Source organism: Pogoniulus pusillus, chromosome 11 (genome assembly GCF_015220805.1).
Source record: "Pogoniulus pusillus isolate bPogPus1 chromosome 11, bPogPus1.pri, whole genome shotgun sequence".
In the NCBI taxonomy this organism is placed as follows: Eukaryota; Metazoa; Chordata; class Aves; order Piciformes; family Lybiidae; genus Pogoniulus; species Pogoniulus pusillus.
In genome coordinates this window covers 12,208,310-12,224,226 of record NC_087274.1, presented here as the reverse complement: position 1 = coordinate 12,224,226, position 15,917 = coordinate 12,208,310, and the positions used below count along the sequence as shown (strand labels likewise).

At 48.8% G+C, this 15,917-nt stretch overlaps 1 protein-coding gene across 1 annotated transcript in view; it reads right to left on the bottom strand.

Annotated features, from left to right (window-relative positions):
• The window catches only part of LOC135179371 (protoheme IX farnesyltransferase, mitochondrial), a 141,561-nt gene that overhangs the window by 14,411 nt on the left and 111,233 nt on the right, over window positions 1–15,917 (bottom strand). The window contains exon 6 of the mRNA XM_064151099.1: window positions 8,398–8,630. Coding sequence (XP_064007169.1) covers window positions 8,398–8,630 — 233 coding nt within the window. The remainder of the gene's footprint in view (window positions 1–8,397; window positions 8,631–15,917) is intronic.

Sequence of the window (15,917 nt, the reverse complement as noted above, 5' to 3'; positions counted from 1 at the left end):
CACAAGATGTCTTTTCAGGAAAGCAAGACCAGAAGTGGAGCATCAGAGATAAACTAAATGGTCTCTTGAGATAAACATTCTTTGGTGCACTAATACCTATGGCTCCAGGCCACCACGGGGCTTGCTCTCAGGGCTCTTATCTGCTCTGCCACTGCCACCTACTCCGAATAAATCCCCTTAACTGATAAGGACATTATGTTGAGGAGCCCTGCTTGTCACTTCCATCTAACTGGGTGGTTTATCTGAACCCTGTGGCACTGAATTGCTCTGCTCTCAGACCCCAGCTCCGCTGGCCCTGGCCGGCTGGGGTCAAACTTTCAGCACATGGAATCATTCAGGTTGGAAAGGAGCCTTCAGATCATCAGGTCCAACACAGCAGGGATGGGGGAAGGACTGCAAAATGCATAGGGCAAGATCTGGGCTATGGAAATGGTTACCCCAGATTCAGCTTTTCTGCTAAGTAGAAGTACAAGTTTGGCAGGGATGTTGGAGTAGATGGCCCTGAGGTCCCTTCCAACCTAAGCCATTCTGTGATGGTATGAAATGGACAGCAGAGATTCTTACCAAGCCATCTGCAGCAGCAGTCCAGGGAGAAAGAGCAGCAATGTGAGGAGCTGAAAGCATGTTGGGGATCTTCTCACTACTGATCAATAGCTAAAGGGTGGGGGGCAAGATGATGGGGCCAGGCTCTTCTCAAAGGGGCAGAAATGTGGTGCTGAGGGCCATGGTTTAAATCCAGACTTGGCAGAGTTAGAGAATGGTTGGACTCAGTGATACGGACAGAAGAATTGAGTGCAGCCTCAGCAAGTCTGCAGATGGCACCAAGCTGTGTGGCACAGTCGACTTGCTAGAGGGCAGGGATGCCACCCAGATGGACCTGGACAGGCCAGAGAGGTGTGCCCCAGCCAACCTCATGACATTCAACAAGGCCAAGTGTAAGGTCCTGCACCTAGGTCAGCACAATCCCAAGCACAACTCCAGTCTGGGTGGCAAATAGCTCCGAGAAAAAGGCCCTGGGGGTCTGGGGTGATGAAAAGCTCAACAGGAGCCTGCAGTGTGAGTGCAGCCCAGACAGCAACCCTGTGCTGGGCTGCAGCAAGAGCAGTGTGGCACAGGGCAAGGGAGGGGATTCTGCCCCTTTGCTCTGCTCTCCTCAGACCCCATCTGGAGTCCTGTGTGCAGCTCTGGAGCCACCAACACAAGAAGGACATGGAACTGTTGGAGTGAGTCCAAGATGCTGAGAGGGCTGCAGCAGATCTGCTATGAGGACAGGCTATGAGAGTTGGGGCTCTGCAGCCTGGAGAAGAGAAGGCTCCCAGGAGACCCTGGAGTGGCCTTCCAGTATCTGAAGGGGGCTACAGGAGGGCTGGGGAGGGACTACTGACAAGGTCTTGTAGTGACAGGATGAGGAGGGGAGATTCAAACTGGATGTTAGGAAGTTGTTTGCAGTGAGGGTGGTGAGACACTGGCACAGGTTGCCCAGGGAGGCTGTGGCTGCTCCCTGCCTGGTGGTGTTCCAGGCCAGGTCAGATGAGGCCTTGAGTGACCTGTTCTAGTGGGAGGTGTCCCTGCCTGTGGTGGGGGTTTGGAACTGGATGAGCTTCGAGGTCCCTTCCAACCTAAACCATTCCATGGTTCTATGATTCTGTGACCTTAAAGGGCTTTTCCAAGCAAAGCAATTCTATGATCATAGAATCACAGAATGGTAGGGGTTTGAAGTGACCTCCAGAGATCACTGAGTCCAAGGCCTCTGCAAACACAAGACCACTTAGGGCAGGTGACACAGGAACACATCCAGGTGGGTTTTGAGTATCTGCAGAGAAGAGACTCCACAACCTATCTGGGCAGTCTGCTCCAGGGCTCCAGCACCCTCACATAAAAAAGCTTTTCCTGTTACTGAGATGGAATTCCCTGTGATTTATTCTTGTCAGTGGTGCCCAGTGCCAGGACAAGGAGCAATGGGCACAAACTGGAAGCCAGGAGGTTCCATCTGAACAGGAGGAGAAACTTCTTTGTTGTGAAGGTGCTGGAGGCCTGGAGCAGGCTGCCCAGAGAGGTTGTGGAGTCTGCCTCTCTGAAGGGCTTCCAACCCCAGCTGGGCATTGTGCTCCTGGGCAATCTGCTGTGGGTGCCCTGCTTTAGCAGTGGGGCTGGATGATCTCAAATGTCTTCTCCAACCTGCTTAACTCTGTGATTCTGTGATCTCCAGAGGTTCCTTCCAACCCCACCACTTCGTGTTGTTTGGGTTCTGTTGTGCCTCTTGCCCATCAAAATAAAGAGCTCTGTTAGGTGTGAAGCTGTGCACAGGCTCCACAGCAGCGTGGCACAGCCAGGAGCTCTCCTGCATGTGGATGCTTTGCAGGAGGAGAAACCAGCAGAGAACAGGTCACACTCTGCCTACTTCTCCTGTCTTTACATTATCACTTAAGGCTTCCAGTGCCATTCATTATTTCCCTGCTAATCTTTCCTTTGTCAAATCAGAAGAAATAATTTGAGGCCATCTAGATTTCCTAGGAAAACAAACCCATTTGGAACCAAACAGCCCCACAAAGGAGCAATGCAATCTGCTCCCAACAGTGTTCCTGCAAATGGCAGGCTGGCAGCGAGGCTGTGCATAAACACCCCAGAGATGTGGCACTGATACCCAGCTGATAAATTACATTTATCACACACCTTTGACCATCTCACCTGCACTCAGCTCCCCCAGCCAGGATATGTTAACATTCCCCAAGCTTTCATCAGTTTCAAACAGCTGCCATTAAAAAAGAAACACACACACACAACCCCTTCAAGCCCACAAGAAAGAATTCCACATCTTCCCAGAGATAACCTTATCTTTGCCTTTTGAAATGGGAGGTTTCCCCTAAAATAGCTTGGCACGAAATCCAGGGTTGGGGGCAGGATGTTCAAGCAGGTTTAAGAGTAGATAATTAAAGTTACCTATCGGGCAGGGGGGCAGAAATGGGAGCAAGCAGATCTGGGGATCCAAACCTGAACTGTGTAGGAAATAGCAGCAAGTCTTTGTGCCACTTGCTAGCAAAGGTCCCAGATTGTTATCTGCAAGTACCTGGGTTTTGTTTCTTGTGCAAGAAACTGCCAAGGAATTAATCACTGAGAGAAGAAAATTAGAAAGAAAATGAGGATAAATTAAAACAAACTCCAGTCTGAGATGCTTGTCTCTGGAATTCAGAACTAAGAATCCCAGAATTCCAGCATGGTGAGGGTTGGAAAGAAACTCTGGAGATCATCCAGTCCAAGCTCTCTGCACTCACAGCAGCTTGCCCAGGAGCACAATGCCCAGGTGGGGTTGGAAGCTCTCCAGGCAAGGAGGCTCCACAACCTCTCTGGGCAGCCTGCTCCAGGCCTCCAGCACCCTCATAAGAGAGAATCTTCTCCTGTTCAGATGGAACCTCCTGGGCTCCACTTTGTGCCCATTGCCCCATACTCCTGTCCCTGGGAACCACTGACAAGAGTCTGGCCCCAGACTCTTGGCCCTCACAGGTTCTTTAGCTGTTGCTGAGCATTGCTCAGATCCTCTCTGGGGCTGACCTTCTGCAGTCTCTCAGCTCCAGGGCTCTCAGCCTTTCCTCCTCACAGAGCTACTACATGCCCCTCAGCAGCCTTGGAGCCTCCACTGGACTCTCTCCAGTAGTTCCATCCCTCTCCTGAACTGGGGAGCCCAGAACTGGACTCAGCCTTCCAGATGTGTCCTCACCAGGGCAGAGAGTTGTGGAGGAGAACCTCCCTCGACCTGCTGGCCACACTCTTCTTAAGAAGGAGACCTTCTTGGCCAATGATTTCATGGCCAGCTCCCTCAACGACCGAGACCATCTCCCATCAGTATACAAGAAGCACAGCAGGGCTGTGACTGAACTCCTGACACTGCAGGGCTGTCTGAAGGTGCCACCCAACACGGTGCTACTCTGGGTTACCCCCCTCCAGCAGTAATGAAAGGTCTACACTTCCAAGATTGTTTTCCCTGCACCCAGCAGCACGTCCAACAATGTAGCTGCTGTGAGAAGATTACAAGGCAAGAAAAAGCCACAGGAAAATGTAAACTCCAAAAGCCACCAGTTAAGTGGTGAGAACCTTCCTTCTCATTAGCTTTCCAGCTCCCTTCCCTCACATTCCTCTTTGTTATTGAATGGAATGATCTTTTTTTTTTGTAGTGTGTGTGTGTGTGTTTAAACGAGGTGTAAATGCATTTTCACACCTCTCCTGAAAAACTAGGCTAAGTCTCCAAGCTAATTACACATTATTAATGAGTTCAACAACTGCGGGCAGGCTGCTTAGAGAGGGGACACAGGTCTGCATGCTGGGGATGGGAGTCTGTGAGGGGCTGCTGCTGCCAGGGGCTGAACTCTCCTTTGCAGCAGCAGAAAGGTTAACAGTGAAAATGCATACATTCATAGAATGATTTGAGTTGGAAGGGATTTTAAAGGTCATCTAGTTCCAACCCCCCTGCTATGGGCAGGGATATCTCCCACCAGATCAGCTTGTCAAGACCTCATCCAACCTGTCATTGAACACCTCCAGGGAGAGGGCACCTACAACCTCCCTGGGCAACCTGTGCAGGTCTCATCACCCTCACTCTTAATAATTTCTTCCTAACCTCCAGTCTGAATCTGCCCTCCTCAAGCTTCATTCCATCCCCTCCCACCCTATCACTATGAGCCCTTGTAAAAAGTCCCTCCCAATCTTTCTTTGAGGCCCTCTTCAGGTACTGGAAGGCTGCTCTAAGGTCCCTCCAGAGTCTTCTCTTCTCCAGACTGGAGCTCTGTTTCTTCTGGAGCCCTGCAGCAGGCTGCTCAGACAGGCTGGGGAGTCTCCTTCTCTGGAGAAACTCTAAAGCCACCTGGACATTGTGATCCTGTGGAAGCTGCTGTGGATTATCTTGCTTTAACAGGGGGCACTGGACTGGATGATATGCAGAGGTCCCTTCCAATCCCACCACATTGGGGTTCTGTGATTCTATGTATTAAAGTCAATGAAAATCAGTGTCAGATCACTGTAGAGGGCTGGGCTTTAGCTGCAGCACTTGAGGTACCATTTTAAAACTAGGGATGAAAATTTGCCCTGTGAGAGCCTCTACAGCAAAAGCTTTTGGTGAGATTCACAGACTCACACATTGCATTGGGTTGGAAGGGATCCTCAAAGGTTCCTGCAGGCAGCACAGACATCTCCAACTAGATCAGGCTGTCCAGGGCCACATCAAGTCTGACCTTAAATGCCTCAACCACAGCTCTGAGCAGCCTGTGTTTTACTGCTCTCATTGTGCAGAAATTCTCCCTTATGACCAAGAGATAAGGAGAGATGGAACTCTTCACTCCAGCTCCTCCAGGGTGAACTTTGCAGGTGAAGCATGGGCACCTGAGAATCATCCTTTAGCATCTAGGGCTGGGGGATAGGTTGGACTGGATGACCTTCAAGGTCTCTTCCAACCTGGTTGCTTCTATGATTCTATGAATACAGTGACTCTGCAGGTCTCAATTCCTGTGTTATTCACACCTCAGCAAATCTTATTAGATTTTTTGGGAGCTGCAAGAGTAATTTTTGGTGATTAACTTTCAATTGGGGATAACACAGGAGCAGACATGAACATAATGTCAAAACAATTTCCTACAGCTGTTACTTAACCTTGGTCAGATAATTTCTCAACCCCAGCCTCCTTCCAAATGGACCTTCGTTAACATGGCACAGCCAAACACAGGAGAGCCCTGCCTTTTGTGCAGGGAATCACAGAATCATAGAAGGTGAGGGACTTCTCTCACTGTTGCTGTCCATCAACACTGCAAAGAGATGCCAAAGCCAAAGCAGAAATCCCTGATCAACATAAGATCCAAGACCTAGGCAACCACAGGCAGAAGGATACAGTACTTAAAAATACATCTTTTGTGGTTTTAACTCATTCTCTTTGGAAGCAAAAAGCTTCCAACACTGTTATGCATTCCTTAACACAAAACATTTGGGGTGAGTGTCAAGTGGATGAGGCTGATCTCTTTTTGGTGGTCAGCAGAAGTAAGGCAAGGAGCAGCAGCTACAAACTGGAACAGAGAAAGTTTCAGCTCAACATGGATCCTACCAAGGCAGGATCACTGTGCCCTGGTGGTCCACAGAGCCAATAGCACCCTGGGGTGCATCTGGAGAAGTATGTCCAGCAGGTCTAGAGAGGTTCTTCTTTCCCTCTACTCTGCCCTGGTGAGACCACACTTGGAATACCATGTCCAATTTTGGGCTCCCCAGTTCGAGGTACAGGGACCTGCTGCATCAAGTCCAGCAGAGAGCCATTGGAGGACTCAAGCATCTGCCCTATGGAGAGAGACTGAGAGCCCTGGGGCTGTTTAGCCTGGAGAAGAGAAGACTGAGAGGAGATCTGATCAATATGTACAAATACCTCAGGGGTAGTTGTCAATTGGCTGGGGCCAATCTCTTTTCGGTGGTCAGCAGCAGTAAGCCAAGGAACAGCAGCTACAAACTGGAACTGAGAAGTTCTCACCTCAGCATGGGGAGAAACCTCTTTCCAGTGAAGTTGACAGGGCCCTGGGGCAGGCTGCCCAGAAAGGTTGTGGAGTCTTCTTCTCTGGAGGCTTTCAAAACCCACCTGGATGTGTTTCTGTGTGAACTACACTGGGGGATCCTGCTTGGCAGGGGTGTTGGACTGGATGATCTATGAATGTCCTTTCCAGCCTCTAAAGGTTCTGTGATTCTGTGACACCATTCATACACTTACAGGTGATTTCTAGGGCTAAATATATATATTAAAAAACACCCAAACCTTTCTGAGAAGGAAATGTTTCTCTAGAAATAGTACACAGAGCTGAAAACAACCCAGCAAACCTTTCATCCTAGCTCTGGACTAGATTCATATCAGAACATGTGTACACAAAGCCAAGCCTGACTGACTTTTATAGGAAGTCTGTAGCATAAATGAGGAATGGATTTCACAGATCCTGATCACTGCTGGGTGAAAGCCTTGCTGTTGAAGGAATTATTCAAGCCCCACTGTGGGATGAGTGTGTGCTAAAGCAATTCTTAACAGACCTGTTAATTGAAGTTCATTAGTTTCTGCAGAATATAACTATGTGGAGCCACTTTGATTCTTGGAGTTTCTAGCTGGCAGGAGAAACAAGCCCTAATTGTGTCAGGGTTTAGCTGCTGAAGAGATCAGTGTTTTATGAGGGATGTAAAAATGGTTCACAGTTACTAAAATAGAAATCTTTGCTTGCTTTTCAAGGAAGGAGGGGGGTAAGGAACATTGAAAACTAGAGAGAGTTTAGAAGCTGGCAATTAAGAAATACACCAATAAATGAATCCTCTTAGAATACCTCCTGGCTTGTGGACAGACACTAAGAAAAAGATCTGGGAACCTTCCAGCTGAAATTTGTCTGCCTTGGAAGTTGGTTCTTCCTTGGGTATGGTTTTAATCCTCACATTACATAACATTCTCTTCCTTGTGAACCCCCCAAGGCACTTCTTCTTCTAGATGTTTTTTCTCAGATGGCCTAAGCACATGGTCCTCAATCAGTTCATGCTTGCCCCTGAAATGCCCCTGTAAGGAAGAGGACACCATCACATCTACTCATTCACCCCTGATGGTAAAGAGGTGCAGCTGACTCTGGCATTGGTGATGTGAGCTGGCACTGAGCACTCAAGCCCAGCCCCAGCCATGTCCAGGGCTGATCCCCAGCAGTGTGGGCAGCAGGGGCAGGGAGGAGATCCTGCCCTTCTGCTGTGCTCTGCTGAAACCCACCCTGCAGTACTGTGGCAGCTCTGGAGTCCTCAGCACAGCACAGGCAGGGACCTGTTGGAGCAGGGCCAGAGGAGGTCATAGCAATGCTGGCAGGGCTGGAAGGGCCCTGCTGTGAGGCCAGGCTGAGAGAGTTAGGCTTGTTCAGCCTGGAGAAGAAAAGGCACCAGAGAGACCTTCTGGTGACCTTTCAGTATTAAAGGGCTGCTCAGAAAGCTGAGTGTAGAGTTTTGAGCAGGGCATGTTGTGCCAGGACAAGGAGAGGATGGTTTAAAACTACAAGAGAGTTTCAGACTGGAGAGAAGGAAGAAATGTTTGACCCTGAGCATGGTGAGACCCTGGCTCTAGTTTCCCAGAGAGGTGGGAGCTGCCCCATGGCTGGCACCAGTGCAGGTCAGGTTGCTTGTGGCTGTTAGCAACCTGCTCTAGTTGCAGATGTCCCAGCTGACTGAGGGGGTTGGTCTGGATGATCTTTAAAGGTCCCTTCCAACCAAACCATTCCATGATTCCATGACTGCACACAGCAAGATATGTCTTCTTTGGAAGCAGCATGAGGTCAGCAGGCATCAGGAGCTTTGCTGGCTCCTGTGAAGTTGCTTTCAGCTCTCTTGAGAGCTGAACCTGCCCAGCCAGGAGCATTTTATACTCACCAGCGTCCAGACTGCCAGTAGCCGCGGTCCAGCCCATGACGGGGGGGATGGCCCCGACAACAGCACCCACCCAGGTGTTGGCAATGCTGATCCTCTTCAGGGGGGTGTAACAGCAGGTGTACAGGAAAATGTTGAAGGCCCCCAGGGCCCCGGTCAGGGGGTTTACTGCCAGCGTCAGCAGGGCAATTCCCGGCACTCCGCAGGAGGCTGCGAAGCAGACGGCGAGCAGGGGGCTGTGGGAGAGATGGGCACACAGTGAGCAAGAGCCTGGCCCAAAGAATCACTGCAGCCCCCCTCCTTTAGTCTCCTCCCAAGTCTAACGTTGTATTTTGGTGATTTTTTTCACTCTGCCAGCCCAAATTTTCCCACTGGATCCTCTAGGCTAAGAAAGGACTTTCTAGAGTCGACTGCAGTTGTCCAAGGGATCTTTTGACTGAAAAGCAGCAGGGTTAGACACAAAACTAGGAAGCATTTCTGTGAGGGAACAAAAAAAAAAAGGACTAAATTAAATCATTTTAAAGTACATCAACAGCTATAAAGTATTTTTTTGACTTTACTGAAAAAGGCTGAAGTTTCTCCACTCCCATTTAGTACCAAGCAGGGGGAGCACACCAAAGCAATTCTGGCAACAGAATCAAAATGAACACTTTATTATCTTCTAAGTATGACCAGAATTGACTGAAAAGATATTTTAGGTTTGGCTGGAAGCAGCAAAGAACAAAGAATGCAAATTATTTCTGTTGGGTTTCTACTGCACATCAACTAAGAGCTCAGGGAAGGTTGGACATTCCTCTTCCAATCTGTAAGGAAGTGGCTGAAGCTCTATAAATCTCTGCTAAGAAGCTCCACAATCAACACCCAAACCCAGTGAAGAAGGAGTTTTTGTCTGGCTGCTAAAGGCACATCTTGCAGACAGCATTGTGGTGCAGCCCTAAGGAAGCTCTGGTTGTGAGCCTTTGCACCAGACCAACATGCAGCCACAAGGATGATCCAGGGGCTGGAGCACCTCTGCTGTGAGGATAGGCTGAGGGAGCTGGGGTTATTCAGCCTAGAGAAGACTCTGTAACAGCCTTCAAAAAGCTGAAGAGATCCTATGGAAAGGTTGCAGAGGGACTTTTCCTAAGGGTGTCTAGCAACAGGGCAAAGGGATGGTTGGAAGCTGATGCAGAGCAGAATTAGACTGGATCTTAGGAAGAAATTCTTCAGTACAACAATGGTGGACTCTGGAATAGGTTGCCCAGGGAGGTTGTGGATGCCTCCTTCCTGGAGGAGTTCAAGGCCAGGCTGGATGAGGCCTTGGGCAGCCAATTCTAGATGAGAGGTATTCCCATGTAAGGCAGGGAGGTTGGAGTAGATGAGTGGATGAATGTAGAGAGCCACAAAGATTGTTAGAGCCACAGAGATGCTGAAGGGATTGGAACACCTCTCTTATGAGGAGAGCCTGAGGGAGCTGGGGCTGTGCAGCTTGGAGAAGAGACTGAGAGGTGACCTCATCAATGGTTATGGTGAGTGGCAAGAGGCTGGAGCCAGGCTCTGCTGGGTGATGCCCAGTGACAGGACAAGGGGCAATGGATGGAAGTGAGGCACAGGAAGATTCATTTAAACATGAGGAGGATTTTTTTCCCTGTGAGGGTGACAGAACCCTGGAACAGGCTGCCCAGGGGGGTTGTGGAGTCTCCCTCTCTGGAGATATTCGAGACCTGTCTGGATGTGTTCCTGTGTGATCTGCTCTAGGTGATCCTGCTCTGGCAGGGGGTTGGACTGGATGAGCTTTGGAGGTCCCTTCCAGCCCCTGACATTCTGTGAATCTGTGACTCTATGATTTCTGAAGTGCCTTCCAACCTAAGCCATTCTGTGATTCTCTGAACATTTCTGCTTCTGCTGGAGAGCATTCACACGTCCTGGCTGGTGTTTGCTGTAATGGGAAGAGAGAACACTCCTAAGAAATAACGTGTTGTGGGAGAGCTGTGGAAGGGAGGAAAAGGTCCTTAATTGAGTTGCATTTAATAAGCCACGTGGCTAACTCCACACTTCAGTCCTCCATGTAAGAGCAGAACCTAGGTGTGCTTGCAGCAAAGGTCTCTGCGTGAAGCTGAGCTTTACAGGGTTTGTCTAATTGAACACTGTGCAGTCTTTGTGCTCCACCATCTCTCTGCCCTCTGGCCAAACCCTTACCCCTGAAATGTGTTGCAAGCTCTGCACCAACATTCCTAAGAACAAAAAAAGTTGCTGGTGGGGATGAATTTTGTGGGAGTTTGATCAGCATTAAAAAATCCTACCAATTCAGACTCTGATTGTTAAGAGCTTTGTTGCAGATCCTACGTAACTGGAAGGACTGAAAGGAGCCAAGCTCCCAGTAAGGGAGGGACTACTGGAGAGAGTCCAATGGAGGGATGTGAGGGCTGAGGCATATGAGGAAAGGCTGAGAGACTTGGGGCTCTTTAGCCTGGAAAAGAGCAGCCTGAGAGGGGACTGATTGATGCTGCCTCTTCTCTGGCTGCTGTCCCAGCAAGACTCTGTCCCTTCTGCCATCCATCCTGATCCTTGTGTTCCTGAATGCAGTTCCAGAATCCAGCTCCTGAATCTGGTTCCATCTGCTGCTGAGTCCAGGCTGGGACTTGCCCAGTGCCTGCCCCAGCAGCAGTGGTGCTAATGACGCCATCACTGCCATCAGGGGTTGGGTTCCACACTGGTTTGTTTCTCTCTCTTCATTCCATGGCATTGTTCTTCTGCCCATCCCGGTTGGGTTATTTTCTTTCCACTTCATCAGTCTCTCATCCTTCTTCCCTTTCTCTTCCCTTTGGAAAGGCAGAGGGATTAATGGAGAGCCTCTGGCACTCATCTGGTGGCCAGTCCAGCCCTGATCTGTGACACCCTGATACCAGCCATGCACTGCCTTGATGGCCAACTGATGAATTGGGAAGTACCTTTAAAGAATGAGACTTTATGAAAAGGGAAGGGCAAATTTATGTGGCCAAGAGCCTCAAAAAGTTGTTTTGCTGCTGGAGGATGAAAACACAAATCTGTTTCTATGTGCTGTGAGCTGTTCTTCATGAGCACTTGAACTGCATTGCCTTTAGACATCCTGAGAGCATCCAATCTTCTGCTTCTCTCCAGTGTTTCTTTAACAATCAAGGAACAGTAATTACCTGGATTACAAGTGCCTGCTCCTAAACCCCCAGCTGAGAGCAGAAACTCCAGCTATGATCTGATGAGTCAACTTTGCTATTTCTGCCCCTCAAAACATGATTTGGTATTACAATGGCACTGACATCTGAAATGAGGACCTTTCTTGGTGAGTCCTGAGGCAGAGAATCCAACTCACTCTCAGCTAAGTGTATCATGATTATAAAGTCTAGGAGAAGTTTAAGCAGCAACTCATTGCTTTATTGGTGAGACCAGAGGCAGAGGTGAACCCAACTCACTCTCAGCTAAGTATGTTATGGTTATAAGGTCTAGGAAAAGTTTAAGTAGCTCCTCATTGCTTTCTCAGTGAGACCTGAGGCAGAGGAGAACCCAACTCACTCTCAGCTAAGTATGTCATGGCTGTAATGTTTAGGAGAAGTTTAAGCATCTCCTCATTGCTTTCTTGATGAACCCTGAGGCAGAGGAGAACCCAACTCACTCTCAGTAAATATATCATGGTCTAGGAGAAGTTTAAGTAGCTCCTCATTGCTTTCTCAGTGAGACCTGAGGCAGAGGAGAACCCAACTCACTCTCAGCTAAGTATGTCATGGCTGTAATGTTTAGAAGTTTAAGCATCTCCTCATTGCTTTCTTGATGAACCCTGAGGCAGAGGAGAACCCAACTCACTCTCAGCTAAGTATGTCATGGCTGTAATGTTTAGGAGAAGTTTAAGCATCTCCTCATTGCTTTCTTGATGAACCCTGAGGCAGAGGAGAACCCAACTCACTCTCAGTAAATATATCATGGTCTAGGAGAAGTTTAAGCAGCTCCTCATTGGGAAAGAGTACCTGAGGAAAACAGTGAGATTTCAGGCACTGCTATAGTTCTTTCCACTTCAGTGACTCCCAGGATTTTAAAAAGAAAAGCCTGACCCCAGGTTTAAGTTAGAGCAGTTTAAAGGGTATTCTGCTTCCTACTGGTTTATGATCTTCTAGGGACCACTGTGTGCCTCCATGCAAGATCTGGCAAACCCCAAGCATGTGGTGTGAGGCTCACTGGTCTGACACAACCTCTTTTGCCAGGCTGTGTGTATCTCACCAAGGGAGGACTGAAGCTCAGGATCTTTTTCAGTGGTCCACAGTAATAAAGGTAAGGAGCAATGAATACAAACTTGAGCAAAGAAGTTTTCACCTCAGCATGAGGAGAAACTTCTTTACAGTGAGAGTGACAGAGCACTGGAACAGGCTACCCAGACAGGTTGCAGAGTCTCCTCTGGAGGCTTTCAAAACCCACCTGGCTGCATTCCTCTGTGAACTGCCCTGGATGATCCTGCTTTTGGCAGGGGGGGTTGGACTGGATGATAGCTGGAGATCCTGTCCAACCTCTAACATTCTGCGATTCTGTGATCCTGTGATCCTGCTGTGGAGCAGGAGGAAGGCTGAATTGTCACTGGATTTCTCCCATCACCTAATGTCCACACAACTCCTCTCACTACAGCCTGGTGCCACCATGCAGTGTGCACCACAGCAGCATCAAGCCTGGGTAACCCACTGCCAGGGCATTCTCACATGGTTGCCAGAAGTGGCTGTGGAGGTCTCTGCTTGGTTTCCTTCATCCTTCAACCATCCCAAGCAGTAAGTGCAGGCTGATGACAGACACTGGTGCACGAGCCTCATTTCATTTGGGCGTTCACTTATGCTAAGGGAATCGCTCCCATGAGAACAGAAAAAAAAGGCAACCTTCCACTGGAAAATTGGCCAAGGAGCTAGCTCAGAAAGCAAACATATTGAGTAAGAAACCAGGTTTTATGATGGATTCTTGGGAGGAGTTGGTTTCAGTTATTTGGCTGATTAAAATCAGACTTTGGAAAAATACTGCAAGTGCCAAATGAGCTCTCTTCAATTTTCAGCGCTAAAATAACCAGCATGTCACCACGCAGGACACCTCCTGAAGAAAACCCAAACCTTGCAGCTCTGCCTCGCTCCTTGTCTCTCCTTCACATGCCAAAGGCTGCCTAATAACACTGCTAAAAGACATTCACACTCAGCTAAAAGCTTTGGAGAGAGCTTCAGCTTGAAGAGTGAATAATCAAACCTCTCCTGATCCAAAGAAAATCTGCTGACATTTCTCTCCCATGGAGTTCACTCGAGAAGGACCCTCCCCAGTCACACCCCACTGAGAGCATCCAAGAGGAGGAGGAAGAGCATGAGAAGGAAAAGAGACACAGATTTGAGAAGGAAAAGAGACACAGGTTTCTCCTCACTGAATTGAAAGCTTTTGCTGACACAGAAGTGTCTGGATAGATGCTGTCAGTCAGGCTGGGGAGGGCAGCCCAGAGCTGCTGGGAAGAGAACAGGGGCCAGATTAGACATTGGAATCATCTTCCAAGGGAAGTGGTGGATTCTCCTCCACTGGACAGTTCTAAGAGTCAGCTTGACAGGGTGCTGGGCCAGCTCATTTCAACTAGACTATCACTTAGAAAGGTTGGACCAGGTGGTCCTTGGAATCCTTTCCAACTTGGTGTTCAGTGATAGCGTGTGACAGTGTGTGATAGTGTGTGACCAGGCAGGAGGGATCCCACAGGAGTGACATTCAGGCATCTCCTGCACACACAGTCCTGAGGCATCTAGAGTAACATTAACTCATCATATTGTTGATGGAAGCTCTGGATGAAGCAGCAGCCTCTTCTACTCCATGTGCAATAGCAACATGTCTGAGTCTAGCTGTCCAGAGAAGGGCAACAGAGCTGGTGAAGGGAGTGGAGGACAGGGTCGGTGAGGAGCAGTTGAGGGGACTGTAGTTAGCCTGGAGAAAAGAAGGCTGAGGGAGACCTCCTTGCTCTCTACAACTCCCTGAAAGGAGGTTGAAGTGAGGAGGAGCTTGGTCTCTTCTCTCTAGTATCAGGTGAGAGGACAAGAGGAAGTGTCCTGAAATTGTGGCAGGGAAGGTTGAGGTTGGAGATGAGGAAAATTTTATTTGCTGCAAGAGTGGTCAGGCATTGGCAAAGGCTGCCCAGGGAGGTGGTGGACTCACTGTCCCTGGAGGTGTTCAAGAAACCTGTGGCCATGGCTCTTGGGGAGGTGGTCTCATGGCTGTGGTGGTGTTGGCTTGAAAATTGGGCTCAATGATCTGAGAAGTCTTTTCCAATCAAACCGATTCTATGAAAGCCTATCAGTGTTGAGAAACAGGAAAAGTTGCTCTGTCAGCAGCAGGGCTTTGCCCTGGCTCTGTGACACTAATATACAGATCCAGACACAAAGCCCACATGGACCCTGAATGGACACATCCATGTAGTCAGAAGCTGTATGCAACTCCTCTTCAGATGTTATGGAAATAGATAAGAAACTCAATTTGTGACCTTGTGCTAATGGAGAACTGGGCACACCAAACATATTTACATCAAAGCCCAAGCCCCACTGTAATAAGAGTGCATTTAAGACCCTTTGCACATTTTCCAGGTGAAGCAGAAGTGCTTTGATTGGAAATTAGATTCAAAGCCTAATACAAAAGATAATAAAACAAATCCTATCTTCTCCCTATCTGTCAAAAACCTCTTATAGAAACATCACCCACTCCTAAAAGGGCAAACTAAACCAACCTCCCAGTGAACAACACCCTTTGGCTTTGCTGCAGTGTGCACAGGATACCTTAATGGACTCAAACACTTCAATTCCCAGCTGATTATGTTCTGTTAGATATTATTAGTAGCATTAGTATTCTAACAACTGTCCCTTGAGCCACAATGCCTGGGATCTGTTCTGCCAAACAGAAGTGGAGTGATGGCTGAAAATAAGCAGGATGGAGTCAGTGAAGAATAAAGTGTGGAGGGAAACTGCTGTGCCAAGGGGCACAGCCTCACTGCCCTGCTCCTCAGCACCTCCAGCCTGGCTGCACCTCCCTGAAATGTGTCATAGAATCACAGAATGGGTTGGGTTGGAGAGGACTTCTGAAAGTCATCCAGTCCAATCCCCCAGCAGTCAGCAGTGACATCCTTCACTAGATCAGATTCCCCAGAGCCTTGTCAAGCCTGACCTTGAAGATGTTCAAGGATGGGGCCTTAACTACTTCCCTGGACAACCTGTTCTCGTGTTCCACCACCCTCATGGTGCAGAACTTGTTCCTAACATCCAATCTAAATCTGCTCTTCTCTAATTTCAAGCTATTGTCCTTCATCATATCACTTGAAAACAGTCCCTCGGCAGCTCCCCTCAGCAAAGGCTGTTACTAGATTCCCTGGAGTCTTCTCTTCTCCAGGATGAACAACCCCAGCTCCCTCACCCTGTCATAGAACCACAGAATAGTTTGGGCGGGAGAGCATCTTAAAGCTCATCCAGTCCAAGCCCCCTGCAGTCAGCAGGGACATCTGCAACCAGAACAGGTTGCTCACAGCCTCA